The 25,314-nt window shown below is 43.4% G+C and overlaps 1 protein-coding gene across 1 annotated transcript; it reads right to left on the bottom strand.

Moving 5' to 3' along the window:
- Positions 1–5,140: 5,140 nt before the first annotated feature.
- On the bottom strand, positions 5,141–25,033 carry DYNLRB1 (dynein light chain roadblock-type 1). The gene is made up of 4 exons (XM_026009860.2): positions 24,947–25,033; positions 16,584–16,659; positions 10,041–10,208; positions 5,141–5,509 (listed from the first exon to the last, which is right to left on the bottom strand). Exons 1-4 carry the CDS (start codon positions 24,947–24,949, stop codon positions 5,466–5,468), a joined length of 291 nt encoding a protein of 96 aa, XP_025865645.1. The 5' UTR covers positions 24,950–25,033; the 3' UTR covers positions 5,141–5,465.
- Positions 25,034–25,314: the final 281 nt, after the last annotated feature.

Raw genomic sequence — 25,314 nt, forward strand, 5'->3', positions numbered from 1 at the left:
CTAAGTATATTTGAAAACTTAATACTATTTGAAAGTCAAACAAGTCTTGTATGTCAAGAAAGTTTTAGTCTGTCCAGATTTTTTTTAAATCATGAAATTCCTATTTCATTTTGCCTTTTTTAAAAAAATTTTTTATTTATGATAGTCACAGAGAGAGAGAGAGAGAGAGAGGCAGAGACACAGGCAGAGGGAGAAGCAGGCTCCATGCACCGGGAGCCCGACGTGGGATTCGATCCCGGGTCTCCAGGATCGCGCCCTGGGCCAAAGGCAGGCGCCAGACCGCTGCGCCACCCAGGGATCCCCTCATTTTGCCTTTAAGGGAAGTTTTAAATAACACATTTCTTGTGAACTAGAAGTTAAAGTCTAATAATTTTCATCTCAGTTTCTGCTGAACCTCCAAGGCAATAGCGGCCACATGCTAAGAGAAGAGCAGGACTAATGCAGGAATGCAAAACAAGGTGGCCCAAAGTGAGTCCAGACTTCAGTCTGATTGCTAGCCTATAAGAATTGGACGCTAGAGGAAGATTGTTAGAAGCCGTCTCCACCCATGAAGGGAGGTGTTGGATGCTTTGTCTCCACCCAAGAAGGGAGGTGGTGGATGATGCTGTTTCACCTTGAGTTGACAGGCAGAGTGTGTAGAGGGGAACCCTGAGAATCAGAGGCCAAAAGGAAAGTTATAAGGGGGGATCCCTGGGTGGCTCAGCAGTTTTGAGTCTGCCGTCAGCCCAGGCAGGGCGTGATCCTGGGGTCCAGGATCAAGTCCCACATTGGGCTCCCTGCATGGAGCCTGCTTCTCCCTCTGCCGGTGTCTCTGCCTCTCTCTCTCTCTCTCTGTGTGTCTCTCATGAATAAATAAAATCTAAAACAAACAAACAAACAAAAAAAGACAGAAAAAAGAAAGAAGAAAGAAGAAAGAAAGAAAAAAAGAAAGAAAGAGAAAGAAAGAAAGAAAGAAAGAAAGAAAGAAAGAAAGAAAAGAAAGAAAGAAAGAAAAGAAAGAAAGAGAAAGAAAGAAAGTTCTAAGGGGCCAGCCAGGGAGCCCACAGCATCCAAAGTAATGGAATGGCAGGTAGGAGGGCCGTAGACAGGTCTTGAAAAGTCTTGAAAGAGGGATCAGAAGGACAAGTTTCAGCTTTAAACCTATGTCAGGCTTAGAGAGCCAGGACCAAGTTCACAACAGCGTTGGTAAGGCGAGCACCTTCTTCTCCATCTCACTCCCCTCTTAGCAACATGGGGCAAAAGAGGTGACAGCACAAAGGCTCCAAGAGCTTGCTGCCTACCCTCACCCCCCACCACGGAGGGCAAGGACAGCACTGGGCTGAAGGTGAGTCCTGGTCAGTCTCCATCTCCAAATTCAGTTCAAAGGTTTTGTTACATTGGACCAGACACATTACTTGCCAACAGGAGGGCCTTCAGTATCCAAAAGTAGTGAGCAAAGCCTTGAGATTTGCCAAGACATTCCATCCAGAGGCAGGGGAAGAACAAGTCCCGGAGAATAAATTTGAAGATAGTGGGAGAAGTTGCCTTTTGATCCAACTGAGCTTGTTTAACACAGTTGAAGTAACACTTCATGTTCTGTTATTTTCCTTTGCTACTGAATATGATTGATCAGCTTAAGTTCACCGGCATTGGATTGTGGCTCTACTGATTTGACATGTTTGGCGATTTCATGATTTCTACCTGCTGCAACAAATCTATGAGATCTGCATTTCTTTTTAACCCCTGGTAATTCACCAGAACCTGAATTTGATGTGAAAAGATGGTTTGGGATTCTCAATGAAAAAATGTACAAAAGTACAGTTGGTTTGAGTCAAACATACATAAGAGGAGGAAGCCTGTAATTCCTAGGTTTTTGTTTTTTTTTAAAGATTTTATTTATTTGAGAGGGAGAAAGAGACAGAGCAAGCTGGGCTGGGGGCAGAGAGAGAGTAAGAAGCAGACTCCCTGCTGAGCAGGGAGCCCAACTTGGGGCTTGATCCCAGGACCCTGGGACCAGACCCAAGCTGAAGGTAGACACTTAGCCGATTGAGCCACCTCTGCAGTATTTTAAAGGTTTATTTATTTTTTTTGGAGAGAGAGAGGGGGAGCACACACCCATGAGCAAGAGCAGGAGGAAGGGGAGACTCTCAGGCAGACTCCATGCTGAGTGTAGAATGAAACCTGATGCAGGGCTCAGTCCTAGGACCCGAATGAGCATGACCTGAACCGAAATCAAGCGTAGGATGCTTAACCAACTGAGCCGTGCAGTGCCCCTCTAATTCTTGCAGTATTTTAAAAACAATTTCTTGGAGAAAAGGCAATACCAGCTCACAGAGGAACATGAGAAATCCCAGACACAGTGGCCAGGTGCTGAGGTGGATGGCTAAATGATGGATGGAGCTGCACCCTGGAGGGAACTGAAACAGAGGTTGCCTCTGGGGATTAGGGATAGAGACTGGCTGGGGAAGCAGCAGGAAGTTTTCTGGGGTGATGTGATCTTGAAAAGGGGGCTCAGTTGGCTTGTATGTATTTGCCACATAGGTGGCGCATCTAAGATTTGTGCATTTCACTGTACATTAATTTCACCCACCCTCCTAAAAAGGTAAACTAGTTAATAACATGCATGTTTAAGTGTTTAGGAGTATGTACTGTCTGCAGCTGTACCTTGAAATATATCCAAAAGCAGAATGGATGAAGGAATAGTTACATGATAAAGAGATGTAACAGAATGTTATAGAATTAAATGGAGGGCATATAATTATTTCAACTTCTCTGTATGTTTAACAATTTTCACAATGCTGGCAGCCTCATATTATATTGGCAAATGGATTTCTGAAACCCAGAAGCCATGCCCTTCTCTATGCCCAGGGTAGTTGTCAGCTTCTAACCTTAGTAGGTATTATATTCCCACAAACTTGTAAAGTACAGAAACCCTAGTGTATTTGCATGTGTTCTACTATCATTACACTTTTATTTATTTATTTATTTATTTATTTATTTAATTTATTTATGATAGAGAGAGAGAGAGAGAAAGAGAGAGAGGCAGAGACACAGGAGGGAGAAGCAGGCTCCATGCCAGGAGCCCGATGCGGGACTCGATCCCGGGACTCCAGGATCGCGCCCTGGGCCAAAGGCAGGCACCAAACCGCTGAGCCACCCAGGGATCCCTCATTACACTTTTAAAAACCTAAGTTCTTACATCTGAAGATGAGTCCAGGGAGTTTCACGCATTGTATCGCAAACTGGAATGCATCTAAAGTGGGCTTCCCATATGTGAAGAAATCCCATTGCCCGGGGACTCACATAGAGTATCTGTTCAGCAGTCATCTTGTTTTCCCCAAAGCCAGACTGAGCCTAAACCTTCCTTAGGACCTTGAAGGAACAGTTTAGGAGTTTTAAGGCAAACAGAAGGGTGTAGGAGGAGGATTAAAAAAAAGAAAGGAGGCTGAGGTCTCCAAGCCCTTGCTCTGTAACCAGACCACTTTGTTTCCCAGACAGAACCCCTCCCTTCTTTTAAAACCTCACTTTGCCATCAGGTAATTGACCAGACTATCCTTCTTGGAGAATTCAAGCCAGAAGGACATAGGAAGCTCAGACTTAGATCCCAGCCTCAAGAAGCCTCTGAGAACAAAGAGGATACCAGTGGCCATATCTCACTTTTATTTATTTATTTATTTATTTATTTATTTATTTATTTATTTATCTATCTATCTATCTATCTATTTATTTATATATTTTTTCCATATCTCACTTTTAAAACTGAATCTGAGATCATTACTGATCCAGGGTCATTTTGCTCTGGTCCTATAATTACCCTTGCCTCAGGTGTGCTTCCTGAGTCTACTGGGACAGAGCAAACCTGCAGTATTTTCCCAGAGAATCCGTTTTCTTTTTTCTTTTTTTTTTTTTAAAGATTTAATATTTATTCATGATAGTCACACAGAGAGAGACAGAGAGGCAGAGACAGAGGCAGAGGGAGAAGCAGGCTCCATGCAGGGAGCCCGATGCGGGATTGGATCCTGGTCTCCAGGATCCCGCACCCGTCCAAAGGCAGGCGCCAAACCGCTGGGCCACCCAGGGATCCCGAGAATCCGTTTTCTTTGGAGATTTGGGGAAAATTATTTGAAAGGATTACTGCTATTAAGACAAATATGGGTATATTATGGAGTAGAAAATCCCTATTATCTTTCACTAAAAAGGGAGATTTTTAAAAAATTTTGCCCTGATAACCTACACCCCCAGGCTCTCAAGGGTACATCTTTTACTTCCCTGATACCATTAAGGAAACTTTTGCTGGAAAATTTAGAAAAGTATTTTTGCCAGATGGAAGAATTCACTGTAGACAAAGGTTACTTTTGGTGAATGAAGGACAACTAAGGGGGATTTCAAGGTTTATACTGTGTAGTTTTAAATCTCTCCTCTGGAACAAGAAACAAAAGACAAAAAGAAAAACCCAATAAAACATAAATACATGTGGTTTCTGGGGGACAAAATCCCAAAGTGCTACTGGATGGATGATGTAGTGGCCTACAGCCACTAGTAGCAGGCACATTCTGGGACCTGGCTCCCACACACCCCTACCAGAGTCTGAGGGAAGGAAGGCAGACGTTCACCCAGGATGAGCTCACTCAGGTAAAGTGGACCAGTGGGGAATTCTGGGAAGAAAGTGCAGAAAAACAACAGAGCTTTTGGAGTCAGAAGCTGTGTCACAGTTGTGAAGCCTTGGGCAAGTCATTCTTTAGACCTCAATCTCATCTTTAATATGGCTTTAACCCTGCCTGCAGGGTACTGTGAGGATGCTATAAGCCAAGGTATGTAACACACCTAGTGTATTCTAGGTACTCAACAACTATCACTCCTTTCGAATCCCCAGCAGTGTAGCAGAAAAAAATCTTTCAAAACATTGATGGGAGTGGAAAATGATAAGAGAGGTGGCGAGGGATGAGGGCCCAGAAACCAGGATACCAATTATAAACTGGACTCAACTCAGCAAGTGTGGCCACAGGTGCAATAGGCAGCAGGCCTCCCTGAACCATAAATACCATATGCCATGGTGGCTGGAGGCAGCACTGGGGCTCAGCCTTTAGACCATGTGATTACACAAGAAGAGAGGGAGGCAGAGAGGCCTTTTCAACCTAGTGTTTAAAGACACACAGCAGAGTAAGCATTTTAGTTATTTTTAGTTAAAGAAAAACAGACTTTTCCAAGGTTGACAAAGTGAACTGAAGGTCAGATGGAAGGAAGCAGGGTGTGTGGGCTGTTCAAAGCTCTTGCTCCAAAATCTGGAGGCGAGGAAAGAAGGTCCTCCCAAGAATTCAAGGGTGACTGGCCAGCAGAGGGATGACTTTGATGACTTTGGGCACTGGATCAGTCTAAGTAGGCTCTAAGGTAGGTGATTTCCACCTGCTAGTTGGTTGACATGATTAATATTATCACTCTTAGGGGCTATTACATTAAGGAATGACGCAGGAAGCCAAGAGAATGGCTTATTCAGTTGGATTCTGAATCACAATCAGGAAATAGTCTTTATCTGCAAAAGAGAAAAATGAAAAAATGAATCACTAAATCATCAAATCACCGAACCATAAAAGGAGAGGGAAACAATAAAAAGCATCAATGCTTCCAACTGTTGGGAAAACAGAAGATGAACCTGCGAGTTTCCTATGGGGGCTTCTGCAGTGTGGCTGCTGGGAAAGCCGAGCTCCTCCCACCCGCAGCAATGCCCTGCAGGGGATCCTCTTTTCTAATCTTCATGGTACCACATGGTGCCAACAGGAAGGTAGGCATATCATCCCTATTTTCTGGGTAGGAAAACTGAGGTTCAGAGAATTAATTAATTAATTACATTTTAATTGTTTTTTAAAACCCCAGAACACGTGTGCATATCTGAGTCTGATTCTTTTTTTTTTTTTAAAGGATTTTATTTATTTATTCATGAGAGACACAGAGAGAGGCAGACACGGGCAGAGGGAGAAGCAGGCTCCATGCAGAAAGCCCAATGTGGGACTTGATCCCAGGACCCCGGGATCCCAACCTGAACCAAAGGCAGACATTCAACCACTGAGCCACCCAGGCATCCCCAGGCACCCCTAATTAAGTTTTTTATTTTAATTCTAGTATAGTTAAAATCATTTACATTTTTAACAAGTTCCCAGGTAATGCTGATGCTGCAGGTTCTGGGACAACCACGAGATTAAGATTGCTCTTCATTTTACTTTAGAAATTAGAGAAGCAAGGCATTTCAACTTTGTCCACTTAAACCACAAACATTTATCAAAGCTTCCATATGCCTAGCCCTGGGACAACCACTTCTCACATGGTACCTCAGGAAATCTGTTTTTGAGACAGATACTAGTTTTCTACTTTGAGTCTCAGAGTTAAATGACTTGCCCAAATCAAGGCAAAAACACTAGCTACCAGGGTTTGACCCAGATGCTCTGAATGCCTCTGGTCTGCCCTCTGCTGAAGAGGGGAGAAATGGCAGGACCTTGGCCTTATCTGCTTTGTGTGTGCTGATTCAAACCTAAGTTTGCTTCTTCCCATGACAACAGGCTGTTGCAGATAGGAAGAAACAGATTTTATAAGACTAACAGTTCCATGGCTAAAGCAATCTAAGTTAAAATCACTTACAAATAAAAATAGAGATAACTGACAAGCCACCAAAAGAAACAGACACAAATAGCAATACTAGTGTCTTTTCTTCCAAATACCAAGCTCTAAATTCAATAATATCATTCCAAGTACTTTGTAGGAAGCACAGTGTTAAAGCTTGCTTATGCTGTACTACCCGGGCTTTATATTAGTGAGGTTAATAACTGAAAAGCAAGTCTGTCTTAAAATGTCTTTTCACGGGATCCCTGGGTGGCGCAGCGGTTTAGCGCCTGCCTTTGGCCCAGGGCGCGATCCTGGAGACCTGGGATCAAATCCCACGTCGGGCTCCCGGTGCATGGAGCCTGCTTCTCCCTCTGCCTATGTCTCTGCCTCTCTCTCTCTCTCTCTCTCTGTGACTATCATAAATAAATAAAAATTAAAAAAAAATGTCTTTTCACATGGGCTATTCTGGGCCAGGAGAGGGTGAAATTTGGTTCACATATGGAGGGCCAAACTGTCTGAAACTACTTGTTTCTATTTGTGGTCCAAGAAGCAGCTTCTCAGTTTGATCAACTAGAAAGATCAGATGGGAATAAAGAGACAGTGGACTTCCTTCCTGGTCAGGGCTTTTTGAGGTTGTTCCCATGGTGTGGAGTGCTAATTATGGTTCTAGAAGGACCAACCTCAAACATGCAGCAACTAGGCCTATTCTATGCTGGGGGCTGTCCCTGTGGGGCTTAAGCTCTGTGAAAGTCCTAAGGTAATCTCGTCCTAATGCTTCAGAAGCTCTGATAAGTAGCTCCTGCCCACAAGAGTTCTGGCATCAAAATCCTACATATATACATACATATATATTTCTTTTCCCCCGTATCAAAGTGGGTGCATCAAGGTGTCAAATCATTGATTTTCATCCTAAATACCTTGTTCCACAGACATTCCTGACTCCCATCCCCACTGCTCACCCCACTTCTTACTCCCACAGTGGGGTGTCAGCAATGGAGGGAGATTTAGGGAATCATTCATGTATTTACTCATTGAATATCTGTTAAATGCTTACTATGTTCCTACAAATATCTGTTCTCTTGGAACTATTTAAGTGGGGGGACAGACTTAAAAATGCAGATGAGCAGGCTGGCTGGCTAAATGAAAAGGCAAGATGGAGCATTGCCAGCAACAGGATGGCATGTGTGAGGGCCCAGGAAGAAAAGTTGAAGTCTCTTGAAGCTCTGAAAGGTAGCAGGGTGGCCAGAGAAGTAGTAAGGGTATTCAGAAGAAACACTCGCTGTGTTTAAGGCAACCTCAAAAAGTCACACAGCTCTCAGTATAACAGAATGTATGTGTGTGGCGCTGTGAGAGTGCAGGTGTGAGACAGAGTGAGTGAGTGAGTTAAAGTGACAGAGTGTGCATGCCTTCCCTCCAGGCCTTGTGTGTCACTCAGGAAGAGTCCAGCCACTCCATCCTCACTTTCACCAACAGAGCTGAGGCCCTTCTGGGCCTATGAACCCTAAGGAGAACCTCTAACTTGGGAGTTGCCAATCCTAGACTCAAGTACCAACCACACCCATTAACTGTGAATGCCTGTGGGTCCTCAAGGGCAGGCTGGAGATGCCTTTGCTGTTGAGCTGAGAATGGACGGTTAGGAACTTCCAGATGACTCTGCCATTCCAGAGGAGACATTCTTGGAAGCTTTAAGTCAAGAGAAACTGTCTTTGGAGAATCTAATTTGAAAACCACATCATTTGTCCTTGCTTCACAATGTGTGCCCTCCTCTGGGCACAAAGTCTGCTCTGATATGCAGGGTCAACAGAGAGGCCATTCCTTTTTTTTTTTTTTTTTTTAGAGAGGCCATTCCTGGCCTAACTTTTAGGGAAGTGGAGGTTTGTGCAGCTATTCAGCATGAAGTCTTAGGAGGGATGTGAGTTCAAATATTTCCAAATCTTTCTACCCCACCCAGAGCCAACTCACTCAATCAGATGGGGTGTCTCAGGAGATCAGAGCAGTATAGTACCATACCTGACAATTTACAGATGTGGAAATAGTGGTTCAGAGGTATTCTGTGACCTAAGGTCACACTCAAAAGAGGTAAAGCTGTGAAAACAGATTTTGTCTGCTGCAATCTGATTTTCCTCACAGAACCAGAGGCATTATAATGGGTTGGTAAGTAATGCATCAAAAAGTGATTAAACTGATAAATAGCGTACTGCATGTTTTTGGAATAAATGCTTCTGAGCTTATCTTGTTTTTCTCTGTGATCAACCTGCTGTGTCCCCACCCCTCTAGGAAGTATCCCTGTGACTAGGTCAATGGTTCTCTCCTTTGTATCCTTCCAAACAGCCAGAATAGGCTGGAGGAGGCCTAAAAAAAGAACCAATACTGTTCTGCTACTGGGGTGGTTGACTCATCAAATTACCCTAGAATTCTGTAGTCAGCTTCCTCATCATCTGTGTTCCCAAGTCCAGGGACATTTAGCATCCCCAACCTCCTTATTACCCAGGCCCCAATCACAATCATACTACCTCTTGCCTTAAAAACTATCACATAGTTAAGCTTGGTATTTGCTGCCTCTTCGAAATTAGACCAAATGTCTCACCTCTCATTCCTTCCTACACATATTCTGATGGCCTAGACAAGCTGCACTGCAGCCTACCTCCATCATCACAGGCACATTTAACTATGTGGCACAGCCAAAAAAAAGAGAGAGGGAGGGAGAGAAGTAATAATATAAAAATAGTCCTGACAATCTGTCCACCACTCCAGTCTGTAAATGTGAGTAAGGTGATGCAGGCCAGGACAAGTGGCCCTGATGTTCCCTCCTATGGCCCCAGTAGTTATGGGCTCCACCCAGGAGCATTTCATCATCCTTCAAATGATCCTAAAGACAGGTATAGTTTGTATTACACAGCTCTCACATGCAGGCCAAGCACTGCATGAGAAACAAAAGCAGCAATCTGTTCCAAAGCTGAAGGAAAGGATAGCCATACTGGGCCTAGAAAGATAGGACTTTACTTTAGAAGTGGGCAGTGTAACATTTTTTCCAAGATAAAATGACCACACTGTATTTTTGTCTTGTGCTTTGGTTTCAAATCACTGAATGCTTTTTCCTTCAAACATAGCTTTCCCACCCCTCCAACTTGCTTAAACTCTTTCTTGTGCCTTTTAGATTCAGCTCAAATGTCCCCTCTTCTGGTAAGATCTACTCACATCTTCCTCTATGTTCCATGAGACCATGATTCCCCTCTGTGGCCTGGACTTTAGTACACGGTCTGGCCTAGAGTCACACTGAAAAAGTGTTTGTTGGGGATGCCAGCCAGAGATTGGCCAGGCAGTGAGGCAGTCAACTGTGTGCTTTCAATGCCTTAGGATTTTTAATGGCACCTGTGGGGACATCGATGTGTCAAGCCTCCCCAATAAGCTACCCAGAATATGCTGTGCCACTCAGCTCCCAGGTGGGAATGTGGAACACCTCTTACCTGGTGCAACCATAATTTCATTTTTCTTGGAGCGAATTCGAAGGAAGGTGAGGTCATTCTGGGGGTCAATTTCACGCACGGTGCTCCGGGCCTTCAAGATGAAGTTGTGCATGAGGTTGGCATACTGTGTGGTAGTGGGATTGTCCATGGTGCTCTTGATGGGAATGCCTGAGGGGAGAGCAGAGACTGAGTAGGAAGTTGGAACTCCTTTCTGCCCAGCTTTCCACCCCACACCCTTAATTCAAGAGTACAGGACTAGCAGTTAACAATCAATGCCACTATTTACTGAGGGCTTGATACACACAGTACTGAGCACTTTAAGTATGGTAGCACCAGTCCCTAGAATTACTCTGGAGTGGTGCCACCATCTTCACTCGCCAATGAGGCACAGAAGCTTTGAGCCATCACACAGCAGATAAGCATGGGGCCAGGATTCAAATGCAGGCCTGTTGGCTCTACTGCTGGCTCCTTCCATAGTGGCATACTGCTGCTATGAGTGGCTGCTAGCAATAAAGGAGAGACTATCATTTAGGATACTTAGAACCTGAACAAAGAGGACAACTCTTGTAAATTTGTAAATACTGAAAAGTAGGAAGAAGAAAAAAAAGTCAGTCTCTGACAAGACATTACCATTACTAGTATATGGTTACAGTTTTCACCAAGGGAGGCTTAGGGCCCAGCTCTAAACATACTGTCTATATACATGATTGTGCCCCTCAAATTAAAGCCCGTTTCTCTGTCTGCATATAAAATCGTAAACAGTACCACTATTGCTTTCGAAGAGCCCAGAAGTGGTCAATCCATAGAGTTAATCATTCCTCTATTGTTGGTACCTATGCTGGATTTTTTACTTAATTACTATGCAGTGAACACCACTGTGTGCCAAGCCTTTTCTGTTTTGAGGACTGTTTCCTTGCAATGATGTATTAAATAGACCTCCCTTACTATAGCCATCAATGGCTATCATCATGGAGGTGAAAAATAGGGCTAAGCTTGAGCCACCTCAGGACACAACTGATTCATCAGGTGTCTATGAATCACCATGACATATCAGCAGAAGGTTCCACTGAGGAAGCTGGTAGGCACTTGTGACAAATGTGGCACAAGTGGCTCCTCACATATAAGTGGCTAGATTTAGGGGCCCATGCCCCTGCTGGTCTGGCTCACAAGTGACCAGCTTAACGACTGGCCAAAGGCAATTTACCCTAAGGCCTACTCACAGGTGTCAAGAAACTGGCCCAACCTTGTCTTCTTAGGGCATAGAAACATGAGAGTGTGCAGAAAAAGACACAATGGCAAGAGAAGAAGCTGAGTCAGAGAGGCTGTTTTGAGCCAAGTCAAGTCATAAGGACAGATTGTAGTGATGACTAGGTCACTAGGACAATGTGCCCACCAGGATCCCAGGAAGCCTCACTCCATAGCAGAACATTCCTAAGGATGGCAGTATGAGCAGCTGGGGTAATGACTGAATAGGAACTCTGAAATCTGATGATCTGGACTTAGACCCTGGCTCTGCCCCTTCATGGCTGTATGTGGTCTTAGACAAGTGATTTAATTTCTCTAAGTCAGTTTCTTCATCTGTAAAATAATGCTTGTGCTATGAGGATTAAATATGGCTAAATCATTTAAGAATGTTTAGTAAGGAGAGTACAAATGTAATGTTGGCTTGTTATCAATGTCATTACAAAATAAATCCCATCCCCCAGATAACTTGAGGGGCCAGTCTCAAGGCCTTGTGAAGTCTGGATGATCAGAACTCTTAGGCTTTTCTTATAAACCACAAGGCCACCTTCTCTCAGGTCCCTCTGCCTGGAACTTGCCTTCCTTCCCCATCTTCTCATGATTCCCACTGATCCTTCATATGTCCATTTTCTGGAGGATCTACCCACCCCTAGATGTGGTCAATGCCCCCATACTACTGTTCCACACAATTTTCCTTCAGAGAAGTTTCCTCTGGAGTTTGATATCACACCATTATGGAAGTGATCATTAGAACTATAAACTCCCAGGGCCAGGACCAGGTCTGATTTGCTCACGTTTGGTATGTATGTATGTATGTATGTATGTATTTATTTATTTTAGACACAGAGAGAGAGAGAGAGGCAGACACACAAGCAGGCTCCATGCAGGGAGCCCGACGCAGGACTCGATCCCGGGACTCCAGGATTGTGCCCTGGGCCAAAGGCAGGCACTAAACCGCTGAGCCACCCAGGGATCCCCTACTAACCATTGTCCTTAAAGAGACTCCACTAAGCATTTATTGCAGATGGTAAATGAGTGCTCTCAAGGCCTCCCTAAGCAGGTCAAATACTGTCATGAGTTTCATCACATTTCTACTAAGTGAGAGGTGTATAAAGGAAACATGAAACTAACCAGTTGTTACCTTACTTTATAAACAAAAAAACCCCCACAGAGGTGGTGAAGAGCTGGGACAGGGACTAAAACTGGGGAGAATTTCAAATAAAGACAAGAGATCAAGTCCAGATTCACAGATGTCAGAGCCAGGGACACCATAAAGATAGCCAAATGATCACCTACTCCAAACTTCTGCCTTCACAAATGGGACCGTGTGGCCTGCAAAAGTAGCTGGTCACGAAGGAGCAAAATTTCTAACTTGGGGCTCAGATTTGTCAAGACCAAGGCTGTATAGCGAGGTCCTCCCAGCAAACCCAGTTTTGTCAATCAACAATAAGAAACATTAACAATATTTAACAAAGTAGTCCTCGCCTTATCTGTGGTTTCACTTTCCGTGGTTTCAGTCACCACATCAGCTCAGGTCTGGAAGCAGATGATCCTTCTGGTCAGGTCAATAGTAGACTAACACTGTCTCACAATGCCTGTGCCATTCACCTGACTTCACTTCATCACGTAGGCAATTTTATCATCTCACGTCATTACATGAAGAAGGGTGAACACCATATAATAAGGTATTTTGAGAGAGACCGCATTCACATAACTTTTATTATTCTTATTATTTTTAATCTTAAGATTTTATTTATGTATTCATGAGAGACACAGGCAGAGGGAGAAGCAGGCTCCATGCAGGGAGCCCGATGTGGGACTCAATCCCAGGACTCCAGGATCACGCCCTGAGCCGAAGGCAGGCACTAAACCGCTGAGCCACCCAGGGATCCCCTATTATTATTATTTTTTAAGATTTATTTATTTATTCATGACAGAGAGAGAGAGAGAGAGAGAGAGAGAGAGGCAGAGACACAGGCAGAGGGAGAAGCAGGCTCCATGCAGGGAGCCCAACGTGGGACTCGATCCCGGGTCTCTAGGATCAGACCCTGGGCCGAAGGCAGCGCTAAACCGCTGGGCCACCAGGGCTGCCCTAACTTTTACTATAGTACACTGTCATAATTGTTTTATTATTAGTTATTGTTAATCTCTTGTTGTGCCTTATTTATAAATTTAACTTTATCATAAGTACATATAGGAAAAACCATAGTATACATAGGGTTGGGTACTGTCCTTGTTTTAGGCATTCACTGGAGTTTTGGAATGTATTCCCCCATGGATAAAGGGGGACTACTGTATTTATTAAGCACCTACTATGTGTCAGCACTGTTCTAGGTGCTGGGGATATAGTAGTGAACACCAGAGACAAATCTCTGCCTTCACAAAGTTTACGCATTGGGAGTCTTTTATGTTGCCCCGTGTGGGTAGCTGAAGTGGTCAGGAAATGCATCCTGCAGGAAAAGGCAACTGAGTTGAATCAGGGAGGTAGGAAAGCCCTGGAGGGGATAATAGGAATCCCTAATTTATCATCCTTCACGGAAGCTTCCAGAGAGCTTAAAGTCCCTATAAAACAGTGAGTTCTGACCCATCCATAGCTGGGTCAGTGACCTTGGGAGGTTACCTCATTTTTCTCAGCTCTGGGTTTCTCATCTGAAAAATGGGCAATACCCCTGGCCTTCCAGGGTCATGGTGTGAAATGTAAATGAGGCAATGAAGTGGAAACTCTGTAAATGGGACAAAAATTAAAAATAAATAAATACATGCAATAATTTTAGCATTTATATATGGCAGTTTACTATATGTTAGGTACTGTTCTAAAAGCTTTCCTTAGGGGCACCTGGCTCAGTCAGTTAAGCATCTGCCTTTGGGTCAGGTCAGGATCCCAGGGTCCTGGGATTGAGCCCCATGTAGGGCTCTCTGCTCAGCAGGGAGCCTACTTCTCCCTCTCCTCCCAACTTGTGCTGTCACTATCTCTGTCTCTCTCAAATAAATAAATAGAATCTTTAAAAAAGAAAAACTAAAAAAATAAATAAAACCTTCCCTTAAAGGAAAGTAGTATAATTATCCAAATTTTGCAGATGAGGAAACTGGAACAGAGAGGTTAAGTGACTAGCCTAAGACCACACAGCTGACAAATTAAGTAGAGCCAGGATTCAAACCTAGGCAGTCTGGTTCTGCATTCTATATTCCTAGCCACTGGGTAATACTGCCACATTAAGTATATGAAAAAGAAGTGTTCACTAGTATCCAAAAGGTAAGCAATTGGTGCTATATTTTCCCAATGAAAAAGCTCAAGTTTGGGGGCAGTTTCAAGGCAAAAATGAAGGCTGTGGTTTGCAAATGCTAATGGAGGCCTATTCCCTCCCCAGTTGGGGGTCAAAATGTCCAGTCCTAGAAAACAGTCTTTCTGGGTGATAGACAAATAGTCTTTCAGATCTTAGAGTAAGAAGCACCCAACAGAGACTACCTGGATCAACCATTCCACTCATGGCAGCTGAGGTCAGCTGAGCCATAGCAACCTGAGCTGGGACCTGTTCCTGCCTCCAGTGTCCTGAGGGCCCCCAACCTCCTGTCTGTTTTGACCACATAGTGTAATGAGAGTTTGACAAAGCTGGGGAGCATTCACTGTCTAGTTCTCGACTAGCCAGCATATGTTTCTGTAGACAACTTGGAAAACCACATTTTTTTTAAAAAGATTTTTATTTATTTATTCACGAGAGATAGAGAGAGAGAGAGGAGCTCAATGTGGGACTCGATCCTGGGTCTCCAGGATCAGGTCCTGGGCAGAAGGCAGCGCTAAACTGCTGAGCCACTTGGGCTGCCCGGAAAACCACATTTTAACTAAGGGTGCCACTTCTACTTTTTCACCCCCCAGTGACTTTCATTTTGCTCTATTTAAGCAGGCATTATTGAGAATTCTGCCATTCTAGAGACAAGGTCTAGAACAACAACACATACAGAGCTCTTGGAGAGTCTTGAGCAAATCAGAGCTGACTAAATGCACTGCACTAGAAAATGAGGGAGCCCAGCTGGGTGACTCTGCGCATGGCCGGGGCCACAGACCAAGCAGCTACTCTGTTCCTTCACAGTATAGTGTGGAGGGAGAGCACAAGTGCATTCAGACAGACTTGGGATGAAATTTTGGCTGTAATGCCAGGCAATCAATTAAAATTCTAGGCTCTGTTTTTTCCTACTGCAAAATGGAGACAACAAGGCTGCTTCATGGAATGGGAATAAATGAAACAATGTTTGTAAAGGATGGCCTGTGGTCTGACACAGAACAGGTACGTGATAAATGTTAGTCCTTTTCTTCACCATGTCTATCGTAGTTTGGGAAAATTAGTATCTGTACTCTTCTAGCTGTTGAAATAATGCTATTGAAGAGTAAGCAGAGGCACCTGGGTGGCTCAGTTGATTAAGTGTCCAACTCTTGATTTTAGCTGTGGTCATGATCTCATGGTTGTGAGATCAAGCCCTGAGTCGGGCTCCATACTGATTGTGGAGCCTGCTTGGGATTCTCTTTCCCTCTACCCTAACCCCACCATCCCCTAAAAGGAGGGAAAAGCTACAGACATAAAGAAGTTGACCGGAGTATTATCTAGCAAAAAAAGTAGAAACAGGGGCACCTGGCTGGCTTAGTGGGTAGATCGTGCAACTCCTGATCTCAGAGTCATGAGTTAAGAGCTCCACACCATGGGTAGAGTTTACTTAAAAAAAAAAAAAAAAAAAAAAAAAAAAGGTAGAAACCATATAAATGGTGGATGGCTGATAAACATTGTACTGGCAGTTAAAAAATTTGCTTATGGGGATGCTTGGGTGGCTCAGTAGTTGAGTGTCTGCCTTCAGCTCAGGGTGTGATCCTGGGATCCGGGGATCAAGTCCCGCATCAGGCTCCCCACAGGGAGCCTGCTTCTCCTTCTGTCTATGTCTCTGTCTCTCTCTCTCATGAATAAACCAATAAAATCTTTAAAAAAGCCCAAAACAACCTCATGAGTAAACATATGCAAAAGAATAACAATTATAGTAATTATGACCAAAAGAAGATGTACCTGGGCAAGCGCTAAAAAAAAGCACAGCATAGTAAAAAAGTATGATGTCAGGCAGTGGGACTGAATGAATTTTTCCTTTTTAAACTTTGTAATTCCAATAATAATAGTGCTAGGACACTGGAAGTGTTTTAAAAAGGGTAAAAATTACATCCTGTACATGAAGAGGCTTAGTAAACAATAAGTGTCATGGTATGTTTGGGCTGTTTTCTCAGGGCCTGCCTGTGTATAGGTCATGGTCAAAGGGAGGGTGTACCTTCTGTGTTCACCACGATGATGCCCTGTACTCCCTTCTGGCTCTGAAGTCGCTTCAGTGTCTCCTCCACCTCTGCCTGCCAGAGAGAACAAGATCCAGGTTAGGAGGGGCCAGGAGGACTGGACTAACTCCCTCATACTCCTGACAGATTAATCACACATCTGTCTTTCAAAACCAAACAACACCCAGGCACCTGGCACCTCCTTAAGGCTCCCCAGGCCTGTTTGGAGTGGTCCCTGGGCCATCCCCAGCACTTAAACCATTTGCTCACAAACCCCAGCGTGGGGTGGGGCTACTCCTGGCCCTTTGCGCACTAGGCACGATTACCTTTCCCTGCTTAGCTATTTGGGAGCAGAATATAAATACCATTCTTATGAGTATATATACATCCATGACTCAACTCACATATTTGGTACACTTGGGAGACCGGACACTGATGATATGGAAAAAAACAAAGTGATGTCTAATAGGAAGGAGACTAAGTTGTCATTTGTGACCCAAACAGCACAACTGAAAATACTCCAAAGGAAGAAAACTGACTCCATGAGGATAATAAACTCAGTGACTCAGTAAGTTAGCATCCAAGTCAGTGTAACATATGGCATAAGCCACAGGAAATGTGCCTGGGGAAGGGGCTCATTAATCCAGATTCTCCAGATACTAGCATATGGCATTTGGGTCCTCAATCTATCATGCCAGGCCTTCTATATTATTATCATTCCCATCTCTTTTACCCTTCCTTCAATTCTCCATCTCCTTGCTCATACCTCCCTACCTCCACATTTTTTTTACCCTAACAAGGAAATCCAACAAATTATTTTAGGTCATCAAAGACATTATCTCTTCCATAAAGCTCTTACTGATTTGCAACTCTGAAGAACTCTGCCCACTTCTGAGTCCCCAAACTCTTCACTGTACTTCTTTAGGAATGCGTTAGGTACTGGTTTACTTAGAGTTTCTACAATGCTCTGCAGAATAGGAATTCAATAAATAGCTGCTGAACTAGGCCTAACTCTGTGGATAGAAACTGGCCTTAAAGTGTGCTAGTTCTTAGAAGGCCCCTTCCAAACCAGTCCAGAATCCAACTAGGAGAAGCTACTCAAAGGCTGAGTCAGATTATGTTGAAAACAGACACCATTTGCCTAAAAAAAGTGGTTCCCTACCCCCAAGCGCTAATGAGTTGGCCTGGAGGGGAGGAGCTTCTAAACAGTGTTGGAAAGAGCACAATGAATTATTGTTTTTCTAGTAGGCACAAAGCTGACAATCCAGTCACTACCACCCACTTCCCAATGATATAAGAATACTCAAATGCTACAGAGAAGAGCAAACAAGTTCCTTCTACAAAACGGCAAATAGCCTGATGCCTCATAAATCTGGAGCCTGAGTAAAAGGACCGGGCTAGCTCTGTGGACATGAACACAATATAGTGGGTCATGCATGTATGAGGTCATAATTTACTCAAGACTTTCACTGAGCTCCTATTTAGTGCTATTCTGGAGAGGAGGGGTAAAGTGAAATAGTGGTCAATATTACACAGTATTCAATCTGACCCGGTAACTTTCCTGAAACTCATCACAAGGCAATAACTTAAAAGAATACAGCAAGATGTTAGCCACTGTGACATTTGCAGTAACAAAAACCTGAAAGAGCTAAAAATGCCTATTAGGAAAAAATAAATAAATTATAGAATGTCCATTCATACAATGGTGATGAGCATGGTGATCAGAATATTTATATCACCACAAAAGGTTTATGACATAACATTAAGTGAAATCAGCTAAATGCAAAAATAAAATGCTTGATGACGGTAATCACATGAAAACAGGCAAGGCAGGACTCTGAAAAAAAATAAAAGCCAGATCAAGAGCAGGGAATTATAGATAAGGTTTTATTTTCTTTTTTCCCCCAAAGCAATATCTTTTCTATTATATTGTTTCCATTTAAAAATTTTTTAAAGATTTTATTTATTTATTTGAGAGAGAGCAAGTGAAAGAGAGAGCTAGCAGGGGGAGGGGTATAGGGAGAAGCAGGCTCCCCGCTGAGCAGGGAGCTCACTGTGGGGCTCAATCCCAGGACCCAAGCCAAAGGCAGATGCCTAACTGACTGAGCCATCCGGGTGCCCCTAAAAACATTTTTGATGGTGTCAGTTGGTTAAGTGTCTGACTCTTGGTTTTGGGTCAGGTCTCAAGGTCATGGGATTGAGTCCCGCATCAGGCTCTGCACTCAGTGCAGAGTCTGCTTGAGATCCTCTCCCTCTCCTCCCACTTGTGCCCTCTCTCTAAAATAAATAATCTTAAAACAAAACAACAATCCCAAAACATTTTTTTAACCCTTCTCTATGTATGTAAGAAAGAGATCTCTAATATGGGGACCACAGGGTTCTGAAAATGATCAACACTGACAGCTCAATGTGCAATCAACCTAGGGAAAGGAAGAAAGCTAAAAATCAAAGGAGTCAGAATAGAGTCTGAAATATTCCCTGGAGGTTGGAAAGTGGGGCTGAAATAAAAAAGATGAATACTTCACAACTGCTATTATTTCAACACCACTGCAGGGTACCTTCTATGCGCTAGACATTGTTTTAGGCCTGGGGATGCTATAGCAAAGAAAATCTAACAAAAACCTCTACCTTCATGAAGCTGACATAGGGGGAGGGGAAGACATTAAAAACAATAACAACACAAGTAAAATATAAATGTCAGATATAGTAGGGAAGGGGGATCTGGAATGCAGGGGCTGATGGCAATTTTAAATAAATAAGGTGGTCAGAGAAGTTCTCACTAAGGTGATAGGTAAGTAGAAATCTGAAGAAAATGAGGGAGCTAATGTGGTTAACTCATTAATAGCTAAGAAAAGTGTTCCAGACAGTATGAAGAGACAAGTATAAGCTCCCTGAAGTAGCATGTTTCAGGGCTCAAAGGAGCCAGTGTGGTTGAAGTGCAGTGAGCCAGAAAGCCAGGGTCAGATTAGATTTAGCGGGTTTGCTAGACCACAGCAATGACTTTGATTTTTAATGGGGATCATATAGGGACCCACTAGCAGGTTTTGAGGTGAGGAGTGACAAGGTCTGATGTTTTAAAACAATAGCTCTGATTGCTGTGTGAAAAGACTGCAAGGGGTGCAAACATAGCCTGCCTGAGCCTGGGCCCTGACACGCTGCTTCCCCTGAAGGAAACAATCTTCTTGCCTTCACTTACTACATGATGTAACTAACTCTCAACTCTTTGGATTCAGCTCATGGGCCTTCTGTGGGAGACCTTCTCCCCTCTTCTGGGTACCCCTGGCATTTCTGCCTTCAGAGCACTTACCACAATGGGACGTAACTCTTTATTCCTCTAGACCCAAAGCACCCCAGGAATAGGGACCTCTTATTGTCCCACTACTTGGCACAGTATAGACTCAACAAACACTTAAGGAACAAATAAGAAGCATTTCTACAACAATGTTTCACAAAAACCAATCTTTTCAAGTATAGGAGGGGGGACATGGCCTTATAGTACCCAGGGTAAACAAGAGCTAGGGTAGGGTCTAGGTGATCCTAAGTTTAATGAGAATCCACCACCAAGATTTGGCTGCTTAAAAAGTAAACACACACCAGGTGCCTAGGTGGCTCAGTGGGTTAAGCCTCTGCCTTTGGCTCAGGTCATGATTCTAGAGTTCTGGGATTGAGTTCTGCATGGGACTCCCTGCTCAGGGGGAGCCTGTTTCTCCCTATCCCTCTGCCCCTCCCCTGTGCTCATGCTTTCTCTCTCACTCTCAAATTAATAAATAAAATCTTAAAAAAAAAAAAAAAGTAAACACACACCAAGAAAACTGAGGACATACAATTAACTATATATTAACCTGTTCCGTACCTGCTAAAGGTCAGATGTTGGGATGAATGTTTTCAGACACCTCTCTCATCTGAACCTTCCATAGTTAGTAGGATCTCCATTTTACAATGAGGAAACGGAGATCCAGAAAGAAGATTTGGAAGCCCAAAGACACACAGCAGGTCAAGAAAAAAGCTGAATATACCAATGACCACAAATGATGAGGTCCCTGCCTGCAGGGAACTTACATTCTGGTGAAGAGACATTCAAAAGACAAGAAACCAAAATTCCTGTAGGATACAGGGACAGGGTTGGGGGGGCAGGGGGAATATACTTTGGCTAGTGTGGTCTGGAACACCTGAGGATGCAATCTTTAAGAAAACTAAAATATATATAAAAAAAAAAAAAAAAGAAAAGAAAACTAAGATAAGAAAGAAAAGCACTCCAGGCAAAGCACTGAAAGCAAAGGCAGTGAAGTGGGAACAAGTTTGGCATGTTCAAGGAAGAGAGAGGGCTAGTATTGCCAATGTTTTTTGATTCTTTGCTAATTTGATCGGCAAAAATCATATAACAGAAAGTCAACTTTTCTGTAATTTTTAAGAATTATCAGTGAACATGTTTATCTCTCTCATTATTGAGTCTTTTGCTTTTTCTACATATCTATTGATTTTCAAAAACTTTTCTATGTTAGAAAATATAAGACTTTTGTCTAACAAATACATGGTTTAAAAAATATTTTTCTGTAAGACAAGAGAATAGTCTTTTCCAATCTGACCTCTACCAGTAGGATGGGGCTAGGCCTGGCTGAATTGGGATGATGAGGTCTAGAGGGATCTCCAGAGACAGCAAGGCAACAGCTACCTGTTGGGTTCAGGACTAACTGCTTAAAACAAACCTCAAGTTCAGCCCTAAAAGAGCTAAGAAGAAAAACTAATATTGTCAAAAAGTCACAGGCAGCAACAGGGACATTTACAGATAGGAAAGGACAGTCCTAGGCAGGCATCCAAGTCATGTCAGCTCTAGATCAAAGTTGGTTGTTCCTGCAGAGCTAGCCAACTGGTACCAGAAATATCTGAGTGGATATGCAATCCCCCAGGGTTGGCTCATACCTCTAACTTCCTGTCCTGCTCCTAGAGAACCCAGCTAGTATCCTCTGCATTTTGGGTCATAAGTATTACTAACATGAGTGTCTGCATCAGGCAAGAAACAAGCCTTCTGAGTTCTTTAGTTCCCAGATGTGTGTTGTTGACAGACATAAAAACAAGTAGCAGTAAAACTCCGGGATTATTGACTGGTTCAGCATAAAAGGAATAACCATCAGAAGCAAATGATTCACAAAGAAACTGCGACCCACCTGACTCCTAAGCATAAACATTTTAATTTGTATAAAACAAAAATGAATCAAAAGGATAGAAAAACATCTGCATCTAGTATAAGAAAAGAGTAATTCCAAAACATCACACAAAATGATCAAGAAAAATAAAGTCTAGGGGATCCCTGGGTGGCGCAGCGGTTTGGCGCCTGCCTTTGGCCCAGGGCACGATCCTGGAGACCCGGGATCGAATCCCACGTCAGGCTCCTGGTGCATGGAGCCTGCTTCTCTCTCTGCCTATGTCTCTGCCTCTCTCTCTCTCTCTGTATGACTATCATAAATAAATAATTTTAAAAAATTAAAAAAAAATAAAGTCTAAAAGTTAAGTTGGTAAAATAGAAAATACACTTAAGAGAAATTACAAATAGAATCATGTTCACCATTTCCTGAAAAAACAGGAGACATTTCATTCCTAAAAAATGAAAAATTATAGTAATAATGAGGTATCTTTTTAAATCTGGCAGTTATGGCAAAACTGATACAATGGCAATTCAACCTTTTAGGAAAGCTATAGGACAATATTACTGCAAGACCCTATGTGTTGGTCCCTTGCCCTCAGAAGTTCTTTTCCTGAGAATTTCTCCTAATGAGATAATCTAGTACATTTTTTTAAAAAGAAAAATAAACTGTACACATACGGAAGCACTCATCACAGCATTATCTCTACTTTTTTTTTTTACATTAAAAAATTTATTTATTCATGAGATACACCCACACAGAGACAGAGACATAGGCAGAGGGAGAAGCAGGCTCCCCGCAGAGCCCGGTGTGGGACTCAATCCTGGAACTTGGGGATCATGCCCTGAACCGAAGGCAGATGCTCAACTGCTGAGCCACCCAGGCGCCCCTAACATTATCTCTACTAATGAAGAACTAAAAGCCAGAGATTTGGGTGCAACCCAAATGTACACCAGGGGGAACGGTTTCTCAAATTATGGTATAACTATTTCATTATTATGTAGTCACTAAAGTAATTGATCACAAAGATGACATAGCAACAAGGTTAAATGTCTTTGGACATTAAGACCAACAAAAAGGAACTACAATGTACATCTTGAAAAATAGGTACATATGAACCAAGAGGAAGGAGAACACACAAAAACGAAAATAGTTATGTGGTGAAGTAAAAGCAGATAAAATTATGGATGATTTTTATATCACTATTCTGAAGGACAATTTGGCAGTTTCTACCAAATTAAAAAATAATGCATGCTAGACAGAAGTAAGACTTCTAGGAATCTGTCCTATATCCTACATAAACGCTAGCATGAGCACACACATACACAGAAAGACAACAGTTACTGCAGGGGTGCCTGGGTGGCTCACTCAGTCAAGCAACCAACTCTTGATTTCGGCTAAGGTCATGATCTCCGGGTTCTGGGATCCAACCCACGGTCCAGCTCTGGGCTGTTGGGAGTCAGCTTGAGAATTCTCTCTGCCCCTCCCGCCCACTTATATTCTCTTTCTCTCAAATAAATAAATAAATCTTAAAAAAAAAAGGCAACAGTTACTGCAGCATTGCCTAGAGTGAAAAACAGCAAATCACCTAACTGTTTTTGCCACAATTTAATATTAAATAGCCCTTAAAAAGAGTGAAGATTTGTATATACTACCATGGTAAAATGTTTGGTAATTTTAAGTGAACAGAGTAAGCTTCAAGAGATCAATCTCTCTATATATAGCCTAAAATACACTTAGTATGTAAAAACATATATGTTCCAGGTTCATGTAATAAACAGCTTAGATGTAAATCTGCTTATGTACTAATCAAATCTAGGAGGAAACATACCCAAGTGCCAACAGTCGGTTACCAGAGAGGAGTGACTTGGGGACTACATGCACTTTCTACATTATATACTTTGATACTGCTTGAAGAAGTTAAAATGCACATCTAAATATGCTTTGCTTTTATGAGTATAAACACACAGTACCCCGGTACAGGTTGCAGTAAGCTACCATTTATGTCAGAAAAAGAGGGAGCATATACATGCCTGTATTTACATGTAGATGTGTAAGAAACTAACTTTCAACTCTGGAGACTGAGGCTGGGGATCAGGGCTGGGTGGGAGACTTATTTATCAGTTAGATCCTTTCAGATTATTAGTACTATTTTTTTTTTTTTTTTTTGGCTGTGTGCAGGTATTATCTGCTAAAAATTGATTCTTTTTACAGTTTAAAAAGTGATGTGAAAGATGAAGTCACATATGTTTGAAGCATTATTACATGTTTTTAGTGATGTGAACACATTCTTTGTAGTGTAATAACAAATGAAAAAAAGCAGAGTCCACAACTGTACATTCAGTAGGAGCTAAACTATTTTAAGCAAAAACGGAGACAGAAAGGCTAGAATTTGTCTAATTAGATGCGCTTGCCTCTAGGTCATGGCACTGTTCCTTTTTCCTTTTCCATTTTTCTTGTGGGCGTTACGTTTTTAAGTAAGAGCTTTGATTTCACATTTCAGGAGTCTCTTCAAGCTTTCTGCAAGTCGGAAGGATGAAAACCACGAGGAAACAAACTGAGAAGGGCATAAAGAGCCAACAGTTCCTGCCAGCAGGGCTTTGGCATGGTCAAGGGCGGACCCCGCCGGTTTCTGATTCATGCACCAAGTTCCAGACGCTCGAAAGAACCACAGGGACAGAAAGGCGTCAGTAAAGCTTCTAGGGTGCAAATCACCCTCCGCCATTTCCTGAGGCAAAGGATTTAGTTCCACTCGGTTTTCGATTCCAAGTATATCAAATGGGGATAATGGTCGTATCTACCTCACAGCGCTCCTATGAGGAGGGCCAAGATACAAAAAGCAGTGCCTGATACAAATTAAGCTTCCAGAAACATTATCATTATTGTTATCACGCAACAAGGCTCGGGGCGCTGGGATGCAGGGGCCTATGGGCCAGCTTCCCCATCTTGGTCAGACTCTCGCCGAGGCCCGAGCTCTGGCTTCCGGTCTAGGGTCAGTGGGATACGGTGGCCCCGCCTCGGTCCCCTCGGTCCCTCAGTCCGGGTCTGCAGGCCCGGGCTGCCCGAGTTCCACCCTCCAGTTAACTTGGGCCCTGCCCCGCCCAGCCCCCCAGATTCCTGGCCTGTCCCTCTTGAGACGCCCCCGGAGGATGGAAGACCAGGCGCAGGTGGTACTCGGCCACCTTCCGGCCGCCAGCATAAAGCTCCAGGCAGACACTCACCATCTCCAACCGATCCCGTAGCTCCGCGACGCCGGCGCTCAGTCCAGGCCTGGGACCTTTCCGCGCCTGCGCACAGCACCTGTCTAAACGGACAGCTCTGGTAGCCTATCAGGAGCCAGTAATGAGAACGGGCAGGCGGGCGGGGCTTAGCTTCCCTAGGGCTCGTAGGGAATTTGCCTGGCGCTGTACGAAAGTGAAAAGCGGAAGAGCGCTTCAGCTATGGAAAATTCCCAACTCCTGGCGGAAAGATGCTGGTTAGCGGTGTCAGAAGAGGATTTCGACTCTTAGCCGAGGTCTGAGGTGGCTCTGGGAGCCCTGGGTGGACGGCGGTGAGCGAGTATGAAGGCAAGGAGGGAGGTTTTGCCGAG

Source organism: Vulpes vulpes, chromosome 14 (genome assembly GCF_048418805.1).
Source record: "Vulpes vulpes isolate BD-2025 chromosome 14, VulVul3, whole genome shotgun sequence".
NCBI lineage: Eukaryota > Metazoa > Chordata > Mammalia > Carnivora > Canidae > Vulpes > Vulpes vulpes.

Coding starts and splice junctions, on each gene's coding strand:
- DYNLRB1 (XM_026009860.2), bottom strand. Junction 10,209..16,583: donor CATCGTGGTGAACACAGAAG/GTACACCCTCCC, acceptor CTCTCCCCTCAG/GCATTCCCATCAAGAGCACC. Junction 5,510..10,040: donor TGAAATTATGGTTGCACCAG/GTAAGAGGTGTT, acceptor TCTCTTTTGCAG/ATAAAGACTATTTCCTGATT.